General features: G+C 32.4%; 1 protein-coding gene across 1 annotated transcript; it reads left to right on the top strand.

Moving 5' to 3' along the window:
- The first annotated feature begins 2968 nt into the window (after positions 1–2968).
- Positions 2969–13021, top strand: LOC142642164 (cyclic nucleotide-gated ion channel 1-like). The gene is made up of 8 exons (XM_075816518.1): positions 2969–3246; positions 4303–4518; positions 5452–5881; positions 6963–7175; positions 8778–9064; positions 10170–10281; positions 11151–11426; positions 12295–13021. The coding sequence occupies exons 2-8, from the start codon at positions 4439–4441 to the stop codon at positions 12811–12813; spliced, it is 1917 nt and encodes a 638-aa protein (XP_075672633.1). The 5' UTR covers positions 2969–3246; positions 4303–4438; the 3' UTR covers positions 12814–13021.
- The last annotated feature ends 8436 nt before the right edge of the window (positions 13022–21457 follow it).

Raw genomic sequence — 21457 nt, 5'->3', positions numbered from 1 at the left:
ACTACCAAGTTGTCTAGCAGCTAAGGGCTCAAAATCCTCCACTGGTAACTCACGTGGTTCATGCATTGGAAGCTCCACAAAGACATGAATCTTCCCATATCCCTTCACCAAGTCAGTCATGAACATAGCAGCATCATCATCAACCACCTGATGGAAATTTGCCTGCTCTAGGTTCACACCAGGCATTTTAAACCATAACTTATCCACTGCAATGTACCCAAACTCCCTACAGATACTCTCAATCTCTACTTTTTACCACTTATCTTATCCACTATATCAACTGTCCCTCCCACATACACTTGAGGGTCTCACGTGAAATGCCCACTATGGTGGACATGCAGAATAAAATGCTCATCCATCCTGCATGCAAGTCACGGATAGAAAACAGTATGAAAATATATATATATATATATATATATATATATATATATATATATATATATCCACTTTTTAAAATTAATAATACTTTGTTAGGCTAATAAACTAATAAAAAAAAAATACAACACAGACAAAGGGAACACATGGACCCAACCACTTCTTGAAAAGTAAGACACAATACAAATAAACACAACCAATACCAACAAACATATTCCATAGTTTATCACATTCAATATTGTGGCCCCTAATAAACAATATTAAAACACAATACGGACATTCAATACATATACCAACACAAAGATTCCATGGTTTATCAAAGTCAATATAGTGGCCCCTAATACACAATTGTGACATACAATACAGACAAACAATGCAAATACCAACAAAAATATTCCATTGTTTATTACATTCAATATTGTGGCCCCTAATAAACAAAAGTAAAACAAACAGAGCTACAAATACCAAAAGCTATAAACAAAAGTAACACATAATAGCCAAACAATGCGAATTCTAAAAATATTCCACTATCATAGTCAATATTATGTCCACTACAAAAGCAATAAAGGGAGAGAGGAAGAGAGAGAATGAGACACAACGAGAGAGAGAGAGAGAGAGAGAGAGAGAGAGAGAGAGAGAGAGAGAGAACCCAGTGCCTTAGACTGAAATTCCAGAGTAAGAACAAAACACAACATCTCAAAATTCCCAAATTCTCAAAACCCAAAAGTTGAGATTGAGACCCAAACCAATTACCCAGCACTTAAAAATAGCATTCATAAGAGAGAGAGAGTGAGACATAACGAGAGAGAGAGAGAGAGAGAGAGAGAGAGAGAGAGAGAGAGAGAGAGAGAGAACCTTTGTAATCTGCCTTTCACAAACACGGAGCTGCTTCGAGATGGGAACCGAAGCTACAATCATTCTGAAGCTATCTAGGTAAGAGGTTAGGGATTGTGCTTTCTGATTTAGGGTTTTTTGGTTTAGAAAGAATGTCACATGAGAGCCCCATGACTAACTAAGGGCGGGAAAGCCACATGGATTTTGCAGTGACACGTGGACTATATTCTAATATTTTTTAATTTGGCCGTTTGCCACATGTGCATTTTCAGTCTTTGATGTAACAACAAGGACCAAAACAGGAAGCGTTTTTCAAGATAGGGACTAAAAGCGATAAAAATAAAATCTAGGGACCAAAGTGAGAATCGCCTGAAAATGTAAGGACGAAAATATGATTTCCGCCTTTTCTTTATTAAATGTGAATTTCAAAAATATAACAATTGGATTGTATGTTCTTATTATGTTCTCCATGCTTGCAAAATTTCAAGAAAATCAATAATCAATAGCTCTACTCTCAATCAATTATCTAAATTTCAAATTTTTGTGGTCTAAAGTTATGCATGAAAATAAATTTTGATCGAATGGTACATAACACTTGTTTTAAATGAAATTTAACATGTATGTTATGAACATTTAAAAAAAAATGCAATTCAACAATTAAATATTAAAATTTCACATCCAATAAAAAGATATAGGAGGAATTTGAAGGATTTTTCCTTAAACTAGTTTGAAGAGAAACCTTGTTTTAACCAAGTAGGGATGGAGCTAGAGCTGGAAGTTAGGAGGGCAGCTTTGCTTCTGGTTGCGTGTGGCAGCTTTGGCCTCTAGCTTTGTTACTTAACTGCTTAGGGTTATTTTATTCATTTATTATTTATTAGTGTTTTTGATGTGTGCGGTTGCTATTGGTAAAGGAGAAAATAATTTTAAGTTTTAAAAGCCCGAGTTTTTTTTTTTTTTTTTTTTGTGGATAAAATTAGTTAATTGAGTTTAATTGTTTAAGCTTTATTATTGTCAATTTTTGTTGTTGGGCGGTATATTTTGTTTTAAATTTTAGATCTATATTTTTTTTTATGGCCTTTAAAAGGAGTTTTCTTTTAGAAAGTCCTTTTAAAGGAGTTATATGCTAGAGTTATAAGTTTCTTTACAAATTACTAATATGGTAAGTGATTATTAGTAAGTAAAAAAAGTGATATAAGTGGTGGTGCTAGATTTAAACTAATAAAAATTTACTACCTTAGCAGTTTGTGAATATATTGTAAAAAAGTTGTCATTATAAAATTACTTTTAAAAAAAATTAATAATATTATTAAGAGACACAAAATATAATTTTATAGAACAAATTTACTAAAATTGATACATGTGAATATTCTAATATAAGGAAAAAAAAATCATTAGGAGGGGTCATTGGGCCCCCCAGGTCAAAGCCTCCTCCGTCCCTATTAAGTGTGAAATTTTTTGGGTGCACAGACTTTCTCCCAAGAAAAACAAATAGCACACTTTACACGTGCATCTAAAATAATAGGAAAATATAAAGTTGTTGACTAAAACACCACAAACAAATATAATGTTGTTGTCTTTTCAGATCAATAATAGAGCAAGCAGAGCTGTGAACCAGTGTTGTGCTAATACCACACACAAGTTCATAACTCTGGCCACAATTCGCCCACGTGGTGAGCTGCGATTGGTGAAAGGGTGATGATAGGTCATTCTTCTAACAATCAGAACTCGTCACAAGAACGAGTTGCGGCCAAAATTGTGGACTTAGTTGTGGTCCTAGCATTATTCCTGTGTGCCACTATACTGCAAAACTTTATACACTGATATGCGGCAATCAATCACACCATATACCCAGTAGTTTTTTTTTTTTCTTTTTATGTTTTGGTTTCTCATATACACAGTTATTCACAGTATCGATTACTCAGTTCATTCTACAACTAAACGAAAAACAGAGAGAGTCTGATACCACGGCCAGCAGGCAGCAACTCCGGGTGGCAAGCTATAGAGGACTTGGGGCGTTGCATATCTGCATTCTGCAGTGTGAGGGATTCTTTTTCTCTAGTTTATTTTCTTAGAAAACCAGAGATATATGTATTATATTTGGGTAATTTTTTTTTTGGTTTGGTATTAGGAAGAGTTTTGATTTACTTGAAAGTGGAGTACTGAGGAGTGAGTACTACTGATTTACGAAGGATTTGTTTGTTATGTTTCATGGAAAATTATTAATTAAGTAGCTCCCTTTTCAGCTTTTTAATACATTTGCAAATGCGAAAAGAGAGAGCATGATGGATACTGCTCAAATGGGTCCAAACGTAAAAAAATGGAGCTCAGGACTTAAAAAGTGTTTTATTTTGGGATAGGGAAAAGCTGATCTAGGAATTTGTTAAAGTTGTTTGTTTTCGAGAGGCTATGGACAGGGCCAGATATTATTATTATTATTATTATTATTATTATTATTATTATTATTATTATTATTATTATTATTGTTTTTCTTAATCAATTTTCAATGACATTCATAATGTTAAAAAGAGAGTACGATTATTTACTCGTGTTTTATGCTGGATATGGAAAAAGCTGACTTAGGATCTAGTAAAAGTTGTTTGTTTTGGAGAGTTTAAAATTTTTAAAAAAAATAAAAAATTTGTGTTGGGATTTTCTTAGTCAACTCTTAAATTTGAGGGACGCCCAAATGAATTTTAAGAGAGGACTAATTAAAGTACTCAACCAAACCAGTAGCATTTTTTAGGCTCAAATGAATTTTTCTTTATCAACTCTTAAATTAACACACTAGTACCAACTGTTTTAAGAGCAGGGCAGGAGTTGCCATATATGGATTATAATTTGCAACTGCTTCTGCACCTGCACCTGCACCTGCACTTGTGCAATTTTAAAAAACCATAACAAAGCCAATTTCTGTCACTTTATGCTGTTCAAATCCCATTTCCTCTTTCTCTGCCTTTTAAAATGCGTGCTATTTGAGTTATTCAGGTTCAATTTACATTTTATAAATACACATTCTCATATTTAGAACATTTTTTTAATTAAATATTTAGAACTGCATAGTGTTTAGGTTTACTACATTTTCTGAACAATCAGGTGAAGGACCAAAGCTTTTGTCTAGAGCATTGAATAGGGGACACGATGTGAACACGTGATCAATTTTGAAGACGTGTCAGATTTAGTGCATAGGACCCAAATTAGACCCCGGCCAAGAGCCCTATTGTGAAGTGATATGGTTATGAGTTATCAGATTCTCAAAAGAACTGTTAGTGTTATGAGTTATTTTTGCCACCAACAAGGGAACGGTGCAAGGTTAGTTTCTTTTGCTCTTGACATTATTATTAATGTTATGAAATTGTTGTGTTCTTAACTTTTTTTTATATTATTATTTATCATTTTCTAGCTTTAATGTTGCTTATTTGAATATGCTGATATCTAGTTCATTCTTTTTTTCCCTCTCTATCTACTTATGTGCTAACAATAACATTTTTCTATTTTGGCCATATTCTTAAGTGTCGTTTGTTTTGGCATACAACCTTTTTTAGAAAATATTTTATGCATGTTCTTAAACTTGCATTCCAAATTTCAAGCTAATCAAATATTACTTACTTTTCAATTCATAAACCCATCTTTTACGCATGGTTTTAAAATACAAAAACTTAAAATTTAAACATTATATATAAGAGAAGAGCTTATGCACACTTGAAGATATTAGTTGTGTATTTTTAATGAAATATTGCAGAACTTTTAGGCATTTTGGGGAAAGTTGTTAAAGACTCCCACATTGCAGTTGAGTGTGGCCTTTGATATGAGTTGACCTTCGAGTTAACTTTCATAAAATAAACTACTTTGAGAGAGTTCAGAGCTCATTCTTAACATCTGAATTTATACTGAACAAACTTTCAAATAGATAAAGAAAAAAAAAAGGGAAAGGTTTTGCTATAATTGCCGCATACAAGGGTATGTGGCAGCAAAAATAAAGGGACATGTGTTCAGGTACGCATATCCCTTTCTTTTTGTTGACACATACCCCTGTATGCAGCAAAACCTTTCCCAAGAAAGAAAAATACTAACTTCTTATATTCTATCAATAAAACTAACCATAATTGAAACTAATCAAACTAATTCTAATCCAAACTAATTTATTTGAATGAAAAAAACATACCTCAATTATTATTTTTTTGTACTAGATGATAGTGAATAAGAGCCAATAACTTTTTTTTGTGTTTGCCTTGATTTATTCAGAAATAGTCAGGACATTGAGAGGCAACGTCTTAAGAATGGTGGAAGTGATTCATTGAAAGAAACATGGACATCAAAGACAATTCTTGATCCAAGGAAGGCGTACCTTAAAAGGTGGAATGTAGGATTTGTATTGTCGTGCATGATTGCAGTATCATTGGATCCTCTGTTCTTTTATCTTCCTGTGATCAATGAAGAAAAGAAGTGCATTCGGTTAGACAAGAAGTTGTGGATCACAGCTATCGTTATGCGATCCTTCTTTGATATCATTTACCTACTGCATATCATATTGCAATTTCGCACTGGTTTTATAGACAAGAAGCTTCAGAAAAGTGGAAAATCTGAGTTGAATACAGATGCTTGGAAAATAGCTCAGAAATATTTATGGCCGTGGTTCTTATTCGACATTATAACTATTCTTCCCATCCCGCAGGTAAGGGAGACCTCTGCTAATTGTTGTTCACTTGTTTGGTTTGATAAATGTTGCTTAAATTTTTTTTTTTTTTTTTTATAATAATTTTAAATTTTAAATTTAATATATATGTGTATGTGTTAACTAATCCATTATTGTGGCTTGCAGCCCCTACCAAAGAAAAAACCCTTGTGTAACAAATCCTTAAAGTGTTACTAGAATATAAATTTTAAATAAAAATAATATTCAAACTACTCTGTTTTGGGGCTTATATATGTATTGTAAATATATAGATGACAATGTATTGGTCGCATTGATTATTTATTGTTTAGGACCTTAAAAATTTGGGACTTTCTGCATGCTGTTGTGTGGCTCTGTATAAACTACTCGGTTGTGTTTTTTAGAAGAAATTTTTTTGGCAATTCACTAGAAGAAAAATGGATATAATATAGAACATAATACAAAGAGGCTAAAGCTGAATAGTTTCAAACGTTTGTTTGTAAGTCAAAGTAATTTTAACCAAGAGACTTGTAACTCAACTAGTAAATCGTTTCCAACACTGGAGAGTCCATAGTTCAAAATCCCCCTCCCCTATTGAATTATTAATTTTTTAAAAAAAATTAAATTTTAATATTTAACTTTACTTGACTATATTAATTAGTTATCAGAATAATGGAAAATATTGAGGTAATATATATAACATTTATTTTATTTGTTGATTATGGGAAATTCAAGTATGATGTTTGACTTTTCCAATTAAAAAATTGTCAAAACTAGGTTTTTCAACAAAGTAAAATAAACTTTCCTTTAATAGACAATTGAGTTGTTTTAAAAAACAATCATTTTGTGTCGTTCATTTATTTATATTTTGCCAACAATTAATATTGGTTTTCATGTATAAATATGTTGTTGAATTTTAGTCTATTTCTTATTCTTTGAATATTAAAAAAAATAAAACAAAAATTGATTCAGACTTTGACCACTAAATTAAATCCTAGTTTAATTTCCACTACATCCATAATCTCTATTTTCTTTAAGTTATCATTGTCCTACAGATGGATTCTATCCATTTGCTCTAAACACTAAATTTCTTATATTTCAGGTGGTGACTCTGACTATTTTTTCAGAAATGAGAGGCACGAAATCTTCAAATAAAGTAAAATTCTTGAACACTATTGTTCTCTTCCAATATGTGCCAAGAGTTTCTCAAATCTACCTATCTTGGAGGAAACTAATAACAAATAACAAAAAATTTGATAGAATCGTGCTGGTCAAAGCTTCATTGAATTTCATTCTATACATCCTTGCTGGTCATGTAAGTTTGATTGGGAGTAATTTCACATTCATTAAATTTAATCTTGGCAAGTTTTGATATTTTATCAATGTTTTGTCAGCTTTAATAAACATTTATTTCAAATGAACCCACATATGAAAAAAAATTATAGATTTACTTTATTTGTTTTTTGGACTTGGGTGGATTAAACCTCTTATATGAATGCCTGGTGCAGTGGTGGAAATGTAAAGGCAATAACTCATGTTAGTGTTCAATTTTTTTTATTTTTTTATTTTTTTATTTTAAAGAGTTTTAACCTATGGCATCCGCTTCTGATGATAGTTTTTTATCATCAGACCAAGACTCCAATCGATATTTGGTATAGGCGAGAATTGAACCCCAAATATTTTATTCAACCTTCCAATTGAGCTGATTGGAACCCACTATTTGTGTGATCTAAAGCACTTGTTTGTGAGATGACTCTTTGCGTTTTATAATTAATAATAATAATTAAAAAACCTGGTTTATATCCCCTTTGCTTTGTTCAATCTGTTAGCTGATTTACACGGACCAGGGGACTCAAGGGTTGATCCTTGACATTCCAACATGGTTTATATCCCCTTTTCTTTGTTCAACCCATGAGCCGATTTATTTAGGGGGAAGACCAGGGGTCAGGGGGCTGGAGCTTGACCCCTGACATTTCAACAAATATGTAGCAATCCCTTATAACAATCAGGGTTGATTAATTTTTTTGTTAGATATATTTTTCAAGTATCTTATCTTTCCAACCAAGCTGATTGTCATTTGAGATTATTGAATGTTATTAATTTTCACAAACACTATATTGACAATCTTTCACAAACTCTATCCTTTTTTTTAAATGGGATAAACGATGTGTTGCAATGAACTTAACAAACAATGTGTACAGGGACTGTCCAATATCTTAATGCAGCTAGAAGCAAATTGTTGTTACTCACTTCAATACCGAAGCTGAATGTTATATTAACTTCTCAATTGTAGCAACAGATTTTTTCTAGCTGCATTAAGATATATGAGAATCCTAGAGTTGAAACAAAATCCCATGATGGAACGATGATCACTGGGATCTCCTACCTAGTTGGCATTAGTGTATGCCCAGAGTGCTAGTAGCGACTGGAAGAATAAATTAATTCTATGAAAAAAAATGCCTTTTAGATCTCGAAGGATCCTAAGAACAACATCATAATAGGATGATTGAGCTGCTGCCATGAATTGATTGACAATGTGTATTGTGTAAGAGATACTTGGTCAAGTGATTATTAGATATAGACTACACTCCCAACCAGTTCTGCTTGTAAAGTGTTGGTTGCGAAGAGGATCATTGCTATAAACATGTAATTGAGTGTTGTTCTCAATGGTGTTTTAACCATCTTACTGTCTATTGATAGTAGCTTAAATGATGAGGTTAGAGGTATAGTTGGCCTGAGTAAGATAATACCCATCAGATTATAAGGAAATCTCAAATAATAAGTAGAAGTTTCATCTCCATAGAATCCTCTTTTTCTCTTATTATTATTGTTCTTGTTGTAACAATTAATAATATTTCGTTGGGACGTAGGATCTTTACAGAATTTATTGATGTTTAATGATTTTCTGGTCTTTTAGGTATTGGGAGCCTTCTGGTATTTTTTCTCTACTCAACGACTGGCGGCTTGTTGGCACGAAGCGTGTGATCAACATCGTAGTAGATGTGTTGGAGTTTCTTTTGATTGTGACCACAGTTTTGGAAATCTGTCTTTTTTAAATGATACTTGCTCTTTAAATGATACTAAAAATGCAACGTCCTTTGACTTTGGAATATTTCTTAAAGCCCTTCAATCTGGTGTCTTAGAATCTGAAGATTTTCCACAAAAATTATTTTACAGTTTCTGGTGGGGCATGCGAAATCTGAGGTTTGCACATATTAGACTTTTTGCTATATTCCATATTAAAGCTATCTCGATCAATTCTTAATTTGATGTTTGAACACACTAGGACTAAAATAGTTAATTTCTCCTAGTTTAAAATTTTGAAGAACATTAATTGTCCTTACACGCTTGTCTATTGTTTTTTTGAATATGAAGGAATCCAAATCTTCTATTATTTTAATTACTTAAATATGATGGGTTATTTATTTATTTATTTTAGGAAATTAAAATAATAGAAGACATAAATTTAGCATTTAATAAATTAGATGAGCATGTGGTATGTTTTTATTTGTGGAGTAGGAAGAGTGAGACAGAAGATTTGGACTCGATTGATCCTCACACATATGTTAAACCAATAATTTCCCTGCTCTTATCACTGCGCACCCTTGGTGCGGTGATTACTCCAAAAGTATTAGTGCTTGTGAGGTGTGAGGGGTAAAGGCCGGAGTTCAAGTCTCAAAGAGGAAACTTAACACACATATACACTTAAATTATGCTAGAGTAGAATTTTTATCTTGTATAATAATAATAATTTCCCTGCTCTTTGCTACTTTGCTAATAGATATTTTTAAATATCAAAGAAGAGTCGAACTAGGCAAATATATTTATAAAAAAAAAATGTTGTGATCAAGAAGTAACATCTGTGTCAAAGTTATACTTTCTTGTCTATTGCTTATAGTCATTTCCCGATACATTTTTGGTGTAGCTTTTGGTAGCTTCTTCTCTGCCATATTATACACATAGAGGTATAAGATATTGACTCATCCGAAATAAAAAGGAAATAGCGGCATGTGATAGAGTTTGAGTTCAATATTGGTCTTCAATTTTTGTTTTCTTCCCTTAGGCCTGTGGTGATGGTTTTTCTTTTCTTTTTTCTTTTCATTGAGAAAATTTTCTCATTAATGTAAGGGGAGGTCGTATATCTCCAAAGGCCATAAACCTGTGATCTTGAAGGCCCAAGCATAGGACTGCACATCTCCTTTTAACTTGTTCATTTCCCCTAAAAATGTTTAGATTCTTATTTTAAGCATTGTAGTTATAAATCTTTAAGATTAGTATCTCATACATTATAGTTATGACATTTTTGCAGTTCTCTTGGTCAAAACCTTGAAACAAGTAACTACGTATGGGAAAACTGCTTTGCACTTGGTATTTCCATCTTTGGATTGGTACTATTTCTATATTTCATGGGAAATTTGCAGGTGAGTACCCAATTCTTTTCTCTTCTCTTCTTTTCTTTATAAAAAACTTTAAGCTCCTTGTTATTTTTTGACTTATTCAGTAAATCTAATGTATAGCATCTTTCTCTCACATAAAAGTAACCTCTATTAAGCATTAATTTCATAGATGACTCATATTAATGTGAGAGAGGTTTGTAATATACCATTTACTGTACTAAATGAAGAATAGAGTGTTTGATTTCTAGAAAAGAAGTATAACACATCAATAATTTAATATGCTAATCAACCAATTATTATTAGTAGTATTAAATTGATACTATTAATTTTTTGATAAATTTAATAGCTATAATGGAGAGGTGAGATTTGAACCCTAGAAATTTCTGTTGGAAACACCTAGATTAATGGAATGTCACAAAATTTTCTAGCCTAGGTATGGGCAAAATCGTGTCTTGAAACAGAAACATGAGTTTAGAAGCTTAGCTATGCATGGAGGCACTTCGCGACGCTCATCTCACGATGGTGCCTCATTTTTCACGGTCTCATTGACTTTCAATTTCCAGGGTAAGTGTTTTATGGTGACATGTTTACATAAACAATGATACAAACAGGAAACATCGATGGCTTTATGATGTGTGCTCAAAAATTGGGAAAACATTTCGAGTTTTGGAAAATCATTTTAAGAATCAAATGTAAACCTCCCCCCTTTATCTTATTTACTTTCTTTTGTTTATATTTTTTGAGAAAAGAAAACTATTACTCAACTACAAATGTCTCAATTTCATGATAATTAAGTTTTGTTTTCTAACCTGAACCCAATGGAGTTGTGTTGAACAATGAGATGTATGATTGTAAAATTTGGTGAATTGAACTGACTAGTAGAGGTGGGTTAGATGTACATGCAGTGGACAGCTACAAAATCTGTTAAAAATTGGGATAAGGTACGCAAGAAGATGAAGTCGAGTAAACGACAAAAACAACAAAAAACCATGAGATCTTGGATTTCCCAACGGGCCTTTAATGATACCATTAAAAGAGAGATTATAAGGAACATAGATCAGAGATTTGAAGAAGACGAAGATGTTTATGTGGAGAACCTGATACCTGATCTTCCTCCAGAACTTCAAAACAATGTCAAGCGTCATCTCTGCTTAGATCTTCTAAAGAATGTGAGTTTTATACATCCATTATACTTTTTTTTAAATAAAATATTAAATATTTCTTCGTACCTTTATTTTTAATAATACATATTCGGGGAATTATATAGATATAGTATAAAGTTTTGGCTAATATAATAAAAATTGGGGACTTTACATTCGATGTCCTGCAATGCACTAATTTGGAATTGATATCCTTGCTAAACTCTTAGGAGCATTATGCTTCAAAGGCATATTTTATTGTTCGGAGATTCTTCGCTTGGTCATTTTAAACGTGTTTTGTTCCAAATTCTTGTAATCGAGCAATTCAAAAAGCTTTCTTTGGGTTTGCAGAAGAGAGGAAGAATTTGTATGGTTAGAAGAGTGCCCCTCATTTCTCCTTCCTATTTGTTCAAAAATATTTGGTTTGAATAAAACTTGATTATCATTTCTTTCCAAAAAAAAAAAAAGTACCAAGAATTTTAAAAAATAAATAAAAATTCTTTGACTAAAAATTTATTGCCAAAAGTCTTACAAAATTTCGAAAGAAAATTCATTTTTTATTATTTTAATAATTTTTAGTTTTTTAAACATAATGGCTATTTTTTTTTATATATATATAAATGGAATCATTTATCATAATGTTAGCTATTGAGATATTTGGTCTGACATAATGTATTTATGTGATGTAACATAAGATAATTTTTTTCTTTTATTTTTATTATCATTCTATTTTTTAATTTCAATGATATTGCATTAATTAATTCTTCAATTACTTTACATAAGATTTTTTTTTTTTTTATATAAATTAATTCATGCATTAGACGGGCATGTTACTTTTACATATATATTTTTTTACTAATTTGTACTATTTCAACTTATATTTATTTTTCTTGATCAGCTGAAATTCGTAAAAGACAATGTTAAGCAAGAACAACTGTTGCTTAAGATCTGTGACTCTCTCAAACCAAAGTTCTACAAAGAGCACTGCTACATTGTTCAGGAGGGAGACCCAATTGATGCGGTTTTTTTTATTACGGAAGGCACTGTATGGACTTGCACAAGCAGTAGTAATGGTGGTGAAGACTCCCAACATGCTGAGCGGCTTGAAAAAAATTTCTTTGGAGAAGAACTTCTTGAATGGGTTATGAAATCTTCCTCAGCAGACATGTACAACTTATCTAAACTCCCCGTTCATTCAAAAACACTCAAAACCCACACAAAAGTGGAAGCCTTTGCTCTAATGGCCTCCGACTTGAAGCAAATATGGCATTCTAAGTTGTCACGATTAGGCCCCGGAGGATTGCAATACCAGGCCGCTTCCCGTGTACAACGAATTTGGCACAGGCACCGCGATCACCCAAAGCCGGATGATGCTGTTGTTGAATCGAAGGAACCTTCTATTTTACAACGAGTCTGACACTGTTGTTGCAAAGCAATAGTTTGTTATGATGTCTAACATGTACTAAGTTAGTTTTGATGGACTGGTTAGTTTTTATTTTCTAGTTATAGAGTTGCTGCTCTTCTTTTTTTTGATGGATTGTGAAAATGGTAATGGTAGAATTAGAGTAAATTGTTTAGGGTAACATATGTCTGCACCTTCTAATTATTCAAGTTTGTAAGTAGTAGCCCTTTATGTTCCATTCATTTGTGTTACTAATGCAATGTATGGACACCAAAATCAGCAATTTATGCACACCATGATACATAGTTTTTTTTCGTTATTATAAAATGTAAATTACACATACCACCCATGTGTACCCATTTGTTTTTTCAATAGGCATGGTATATTCTTAAAATATGGAATTACCCTGTTAGTTTATCTTATGATATTTACTTCCCTTGTAGTTTTCTTTTTGAGATATTTACCTATTTTGTAATTTTCTTTATAAGGCATTTACCTTTCTTGTGATTTGCTTTTTGGCGCATTTTTGTTAACTATAACAGAATTAGATGACGTGAAAAAAGTGTCAATATCACACACTAGAAAAGCAATTGAAGAAAAAAAATTGTAAGATATTGGCAGTAAGATATTGAAAGATGGTGGTGCAGTTGGTAAGATTTGAATGTTTCTTTAGGCTTAAGCATAATGTTAATTCAAGAATTTTGTAAAGTAGGTCCGCATCTCACACCCCACTAGGGCAACACATGTACATTCTTTTCGCGTTATAGATTATTATATTGCCATATTGGGATCCAGATCATGTTGTGATTCACCTACACTTCAAATTTGATCCCTTCTAAGAAAAGACTTTTGGGTCTTTAGACTTGGGCCATGACGTGGCTAATTGTTGAGTCCTTAGACATGAGCCCTCATGAGTCATGAGCAGGGTCAACCCTATGCCTAGGCCATTGCCCAAGACTCTCTACTAGAATGCCCCCAATTCTAAAGATATCTTCTTAGGCCGCCAAATTTGTTAGGCTAGCCCTGCTGATGAGGCTAAGCGATGGCACCTGAGACTTGAGCTCTTGTAAGGCTAATATGGAGTATGTAAATTTGATTTTTGTGAGAATAAGAGTGTGTTTCGATATCATTTATTTTGCTGAAACTAAAAAATTATTATTGAAAGTACTGTAGATAAAGGTAAAAGTTAGTTGAAATAATACAGTAGGTCCATGAATAGTACCAAAAAGTGCAATGGGACCCATGAATAGTGCCAAAAATAAGCTAAATAGTGAAATAATTTTATTTTTTAATTATTAGGACATATGTGAGTCATGTTAAGAACATACGTCATGTAGAGTTAGCTAATCCTATGACAAAATGCATTTTACTTGTAATTGGATAGATCTATGATGTGTTTAATACTTCATGGAACAAAATTCAAGTCCAACTATTGAAGCCATGCAAATCTGTCCAAGAAACAAATAAAGAAGTGTTGGATTTTAAAGCTTGACAGCTAGCTCGACATATAGCATCTATCAAGGTTTAAAAGGCAGATTTAGCCCGATGCTCGACAACTGCTCGATAGATAATCTATCTATCGAAATTTATGAAAATCAGTTTTTCAGATCTAATTTCACACCAATCCGTGTATACATATTTAGACTTTTTTTTTTCTCACAACTCTAAACATATATAAGGATTATTTTAAGGGTCGTCTCAGCTGCTGCAACTAGACGAAACTTTATGCAAAGTTTTGTTCATGCAAATTGTGACCCGAGATAGAATTTTTCCTAGTTTATCTTTCTCTTAAAGAAGCTACTGCATTTGTACGCCGTTGGGTTTTGTGACCAAGGAGTTTCGTGATCTTCATCGTGTTGATGAACTGAAGAACTTTGCAGCCAACATCTTTCTCAAGTTAGTGAGTAAGTCGCGTATTGAGATTCTCGCATTTATTGGTTAGTCACGTACTAAGAGTCGTGCATTGAAAAGTAGAGATTGTCATTACAGAACAAGTCCAACTGTGTATTGGGGTAAGGGTTCAACTGTAGGTTGGTATATGGTACTGAGATTCCTTTACTTGTAACCACTTGTTGTAGTAATAGTGGATTCTCAGGAGTAGTGACCTTAAAATCACCTGGTGGGGTTTTTGCCTTGCAAGTTTTCTCATTCGTAAACAAATCACCGTGTTAACTTTATTTTTCGCTACATTTTAACTTAGTTGGTGATTTGTTTGTGCTACCACACTTATTGCATGAAATTGAATCTAATTAATAAACTTGGCTAATTAATTAGTTAATTTATTACAAGGGGTTAATACATTTTTAGCCTATCATTAATCCTAACTCAAACGCACACTAAGTGTTTGATTTGTTAATTTGACCCCTCATGAGGCTAAGTATTAGGTCTATAGACTTGAGCCCTCTTAAAGGTAAATGTTGGGTTGGTATACTTGAGTGCTCATGAGACTAAAGTTGTATTTGGGATAAGCTATTTTGGGAAGCTTCTTTTACTATTTAACTTATTTTTGCAACTATTCATGAATGTCATTGCATGTTTTGGTACTATTCATAAGTCGCACTATACTATTTCAACTAATTTTTAGCTTTACCTACAGTACTTTCAGTAAAAAAAATTTCAGTTTCAGCTGAATAAATTGTTCCCAAATGAGCCTTAAGCATTGAGTTCAATAATTTGCGCTCTTAAGAAGCTATATTGGGTCTGTAGACTTGAGCCCTTGTGATTCGTGAGGCTAGGCGTTGGGTTCTTAGACATGAGTCCTTACAAGGCTAATTGTAAGATTCTCAACAATTCGTTTACAAATTATAACTTATGGTAGCGACAACATTTCGTGGAGCACTTGATCCTAATATATTTGGTAGAATTTGAATTTATATTTAGGCAAGATCCTATTAAATCAATTATTTTTCTTTAATGTTCCGTTTTTTTCAATATAAAATATTTTCATGAAAATATTTTCATATTTTATGGTGTTTGTTTTAAGGTAAAACATTTGGTCAACAGTAATATATTTCCAATCAACTAAAACAACTAAGGCAAAAATTTGTAAAATGTTTTACAATTGAAATATTGGTAAAATATTTTACATTTGCACTCTCTCAGTCCACCCGATACATCTACTTCTCTCTCCCTCTCACGCTCTCTCAGTTTTGTACTCATAACCCAGTCCACCATTGATCCTTCTCTCCTACTGGCTCCACCTTCTTCACCACAACCTATAATCGGCTCTACCTTTCACTAGTGCCACCCAACACCGGCTCAACCCTTTGCCAGTGCCAACCATCATCGGCTCTACCTAAGTTCTTGTTATTCTTAAACGTTCATTGGCTCCATCGATTCTTGGCCACCTCCATGATCGTTGACTCATTAATAGGTTCTTAGTTTTAGGGTTTTCTTTTTCTTCCTTTTACTGCTGTGTGGTGTAGGGATTTGGGTTTTTGGATGATTTATGGGTCATGGGTGTTAGGGTTTAAGGGTGGCGGTAGATGGCTGGGATGGAGACATGGGTCGACATTGATGGTAGATTGTAGTTCCGTTTTGTAAGGTTGAATTTATTCAATCAAGTGTTGGCTTTATTCCGTGCCAAATTTGCTTGTAATTTAGCAATTAGTTACCTTGTATTTAGGTGGGAATTATATAAGGGTAGTGTGTGAGAGAGTGTGAATAAACCTTAAATGTGTGCACTTAAGAAGAGCCTCACGACTGGATCTCGCAACTAGCTTGCGACTAGCAAGTTGCCAAAGGTGACACACATGTGGAGCATGCAAGGGAGCTGAAGGGTTGTGACAATTAGAGAACTACAAGACAAAACTTCCAGTTTAGCCAGACAATTAGCTCGCGACTCAAACTCGCTACTCGTTTCAGTTGCGAGGTTGAGTCACTAGAATGCCCTGTTTGGATGAAAATTGACGTTTCACATTTTTCATACACCCTACTATAAATACCCTTATACCCAAGAAATGTAGAAAGCTTCTAGAGAGAATTTTGAGAGAGAAACCCTAGAGAAAAACAAGATTGACTTATCCACAATCTTCATCATTTGATTTTCCAAATTCCTCTACTCTCACCCTCTCCATTGTCATATCCTTGAAAGGTACATTTAGCCAAATCCTTATCTCACCATACCCATACCAGTGAGGAGGAGTTTTGGTGCTTGGGAAGCAGTTCAGAAGGGACCAATTCATTTAGTTGATGCAATGAGCTTATTGCGGGATTTGGTAAGCTAGAGAAGACAAGATTCGGCGAAACCCTGTTGGAGTAAGAAGCTTGGAAGGCTTAGGTGCACTGGGTAGATTAGGCTTGGAGGGTCTTCTGCTATTCATATATCCCAACTTCATTCTCTAGTAGATTATTGACCGCTTAGAGGGCGGCAGAAAGTTTTTTACCGAGTACTTCAGTTTCCTCTTCGATAACACATCACCGTGTTATCTTTGTGTTTGTATCTCTCTTCCTTTACTCTTTACCTTTTAATTGCTGCTGTGTTTGTAATTAATTATGGTTTAGAGTGTGTTACCAATTTGGGTTTAGCTCATATTCATCATTCCGCACATATATTGTTTGTGTAGAAGCTTGTGTTGATAATTTTGGAATTGGGGGTCTAAACATTCATCTTTGCAGGTTGTTTCTATAGTGAATGGTGGCCGAGCCCCTCCAATCTGAGTTTTTGGCTCGGTGGGTTTTTGGGTTTTCAATATAGGTTTGTGAGTTTTTTTTTTTGGCTTTCTTTTGGGTGGTTATGGAGTGGTTTGGTCGGATTTGTGGTTTAATGCTCATATATTGTGGATTGTTGGTGATTTGTGGTCAGATTTGTGGTTTAACAGTTAGATTTTTAAGTGGTGGCTGTCTTTTTTCTCTCTTCCAGATTTGGTTTTTGGAGTGGTTGGTGGTGGTTTGATGGTTTATGCTGGGGTGGCTATTGGTGGTTTTTGCTCATTTGGGGTGGCTTGTGGTGGTTTGCATTTTCACGTATTTGGTCATTCCAAAAACTTGAAAATATTTTACATTAAAACAAATGGAACGTAAGTTTAAGCAAATGAATTCTAATCTTTTTAAATCGAAGGAGCTTTTATTATTATTATTATTATTATTATTATTATTATTATTATTATTATTATTATTATTATTTTGGGTTTTTAGAATCTTTAAATGTGTTTTAGTAATAATAAAGAGTTTTACGGTTTTAATTATAATGATTCAATTTTATGTAAGTGGAGTTTGCGGTGTGTTTTTATGTTAGAAGTTAGAACCTCATCCTTTCTCCATCTGCGCCCTTTGTGTGTGTATGTGGATGTGTTTGTTTATCCACAAAAAAAAAAATTCTATGATTAATTTCTGATTACAAACTATAACATAATTATGTATTTTATCTGAATTTTTAATACTAAATATTAGTCATTTAGTACATGTATAGCGTATCAATTTATTGTAGATAAAGATAGCAACTTGAGGCAACTATAAGTTTTTAGATCTAACTTATATATAGTGTATCAATTTGCTGTAGATGAAGATAATTACTTGAAGCAACCATAAGTTTTCGAGATCTAACTTGTATTATCTTCAAGTATAAGATATTGAAGTTATACGTGCCTTGCACATATACATGCAACGACAAGCACAATTAGAAACTTCAGCACCTGCATGCAGCTCCGGTCTCATAACAATATCCACGACCTTCTCCATAGTAATATTGTGCACACGAGTTATTACAACATTGATCATTGCACTCAGCACTGCAAGATCCTATGTCCGCCTAACATGTTTTTTCCTAATCATTGGCTAGGGCAAATTGAAAGACCAATGACCACCACGACCTCTGAAAAACCATGACTTCGATTTGCAGTCAGCATCAGATCCACCAAATTCTTCAGAGCACAGCTTCCTGTCCACCATTACCAATAGTTCACAAACTAGATTATGACAATAAAATTGAGAAGTATCAGTTACTAATCAATGCCATATTTATTTTAGTATAAAATGGAAACTAACACACATTATTATTATGTTGTTGATAACTTGATATAAAAAGAGAGAGTGCTTTAAATCAATGCTTGTGACGTGATGTTATTATATAGAAAACAATCAAATGGTGAATATGATCAAACTTCATTATTTTCTGTATGAATTTCCTGTATATGTATAATTTTCTTTGGAAAACCAAATGATATTTGATGAGCAAGAACAACATGGATAGAAATAATATATAAAGAGAATTGTACTTGACGGCAAAGGCAACAAGGGTAATTGTTGGGAGACCACAATTTAACTCTCCACAATCACTCTAAAAACAGACTCATATGGTGTGATGTCGAATGCCATAAAATATTTGAGTGTGTCTTCTTCATCACCAATTAGTTTTGAGGTAGAATAATATAGCTCATAATCCGACAATAAAAAAGTAATAAGTTGGGGAGAGCTTTCCCATCTTTATAGAAGTTTTCAAAAAATATTTGTGTTCTTCATGATTGCTATGCATTGGTATTTAAAGAATAACAAAATTAGGGTGACACATTTATGGGGGAGGAAATTTGCCTTTCCAGCTTTGATATATGGAAATCAAATAATAACTGCAGTAGAAAATGGTTAATTTAAAACAATGTGAGATGAAAAAACATTACTTCTGAGTAGCAAGTAAATATTTCAGCTAAAAAATATCCCCGGATGTGGATGGTCTTTGTGTCGTGTCTGAAAGTGCACATGAATTTAGAAAAAATAATTTACTTGTATATGTTGTGGATATTTAAATAAAAAAATTCCCTATCCAATTCTAAGTGTTCCATTTCTATTTCATCTGATCTTTTTTTTTTTTTTTAATCATTGGATATATTTTATGAGAAAAAAAATTGTGACAAACTACAATTAGTAGAACATAAAGTAGACATGCAACATACGCTCAGAGTGAGAAACAAGATTTATGTTTGTGGATACACAATGGTTGAAATAACGGGACATGCCATGCATATAATTGATACTAATATGAATCGTGAAAAAATTTTACATTGAAATTTCATAATGAATTTGATCGAGAAAGAGTGTAGCCAAACATTGTCATGATACCAATATCTAAGACCCTTAATACTAAATTGCACATTAATCTTTGGCTGTAGCAATTGGCTTCTTATTTGATGAACAAGAGGTGCTTAAAACCAGAGATGCTTGAACGAGTAAATTTGATGAACTCATCAGAACTACTTGGAATAAATGAATTAGATTACTTTTTTATTTTCGTTCATTAGAAAAAGAAAAAATAAGTTGATTAAATTTTTAAAAATGCTAAGATTACTACTAATTTTATAAATAAATAAAATTAATTACAAGGCTACATGTAAGTTACATTCAATATGTCATACCAATCTATTTAATTATCATATTTCCATGTGGATGTGGGTTCAAGTTGGTTTAATTAGTAAAATATATATATATATATATATATTTTTTTTCTGTCAAGTAAGAAACTTGGCTTGAATTCCATCCATGTGAAAAAAAAAATTCATTAGTGTCTTGACTTGATGGTGAAGAACAATTACTTTCTTAGCCTAATAGTTTACATGATTCATCTTCAATGAGCAGAAGCCATAGATATGAATCCTATTGAATCTATCCCAAACCATGTCAATTAATTAATTAATTTTTCATTGTCCAGAGAATAATAATAAAAATTACTCAGGGCAAATTACACCCTATAATTAAAATTGAGTTTTGATTTTGATTTTTTTTTTTTTTGGCGAAGGAGATAATTTTGATTTTAGTTCTTAAAATTCAAAAAAAAATTATTTTATTTTCTAATATTTGAGATTGTTTATAATGCTTTCTTTCATGTTAATGATGTAATAGTTAAAAACCACCTAAGCTGTAGCAAGTGCTAGTTGGTTCAATTAGGACATACCATCTCAATCAAAACAAGCCAAAGCCATATAAATTAAATTTCAAATCATTTTCTAAAATTTAAAATCTACATAGAGATATAAAACTACCTAGAGTTTTTGGCATTTTCTCGGCATCAAAACAAGAAATTGGCAATCCCAATCTCTAAATAGGCTACAAACAAAGCAATCTCCATATCTTAGTGACGGTTTTAGGAATTTTTTTCAGGGTAGTCATTATGAAACTTAAATTATACAAAATTTAATAAAAAGAAAACTTCATATTTGTAAGGGTATATTATTAATGGAACCAAAGTTTAAGGACAAAATTTGGCTACAAACTTAGTTATAGTCTATGGCTACAACTCTCACTAAACAAATTGACATGATTACGTATTTTAAAAATTTAACCGTTGAATTGTATACTCTTTATATTTTTAAAAAACATGTTATTTACTATTCGATCCATAAACTTATATTATTATGTATAATTTTATATTACAACTCGAAATTTAAACATTTGATTGATCGATAACATAGCTATTAATCTTTGATCTTGTTGAACTTTTGTAAGCATGGAAGATATAAGAGGAAATGGAATCCAGTGGTGAATTTGTCAAAATTCACATCAAATAAAAAATAAATTAAATAGAGTTATAGCCTTAGTCTATAACCAAGTTTTTTTGGTCAAATTTTATCCAAAGTTTAATTATGTTGGGCATAAAAATATTTAGGGTGATCACATATTTTTCAAAGGTAAAAAATCTTTAAATTTTTAAATTTTATATATAATATAATTT

This window comes from Castanea sativa, chromosome 7 (assembly GCF_040712315.1).
Source record: "Castanea sativa cultivar Marrone di Chiusa Pesio chromosome 7, ASM4071231v1".
Taxonomy (NCBI): Eukaryota; Viridiplantae; Streptophyta; class Magnoliopsida; order Fagales; family Fagaceae; genus Castanea; species Castanea sativa.
This window is presented reverse-complemented; position numbering and strand designations above follow the sequence as displayed.

What these genes read in the sequence shown, in the direction of transcription:
- LOC142642164 (XM_075816518.1), top strand. Translation starts at nt 4,439, where the DNA reads ATGGTTATGAGTTATCAGATTCTCAAAAGAACTGTTAGTGTTATGAGT. An exon ending in TGGGGCATGCGAAATCTGAG is followed by an intron (nt 9,065 to 10,169) that starts GTTTGCACATAT and finishes ACATTTTTGCAG; the next exon opens with TTCTCTTGGTCAAAACCTTG. An exon ending in ATTTCATGGGAAATTTGCAG is followed by an intron (nt 10,282 to 11,150) that starts GTGAGTACCCAA and finishes GAGGTGGGTTAG; the next exon opens with ATGTACATGCAGTGGACAGC.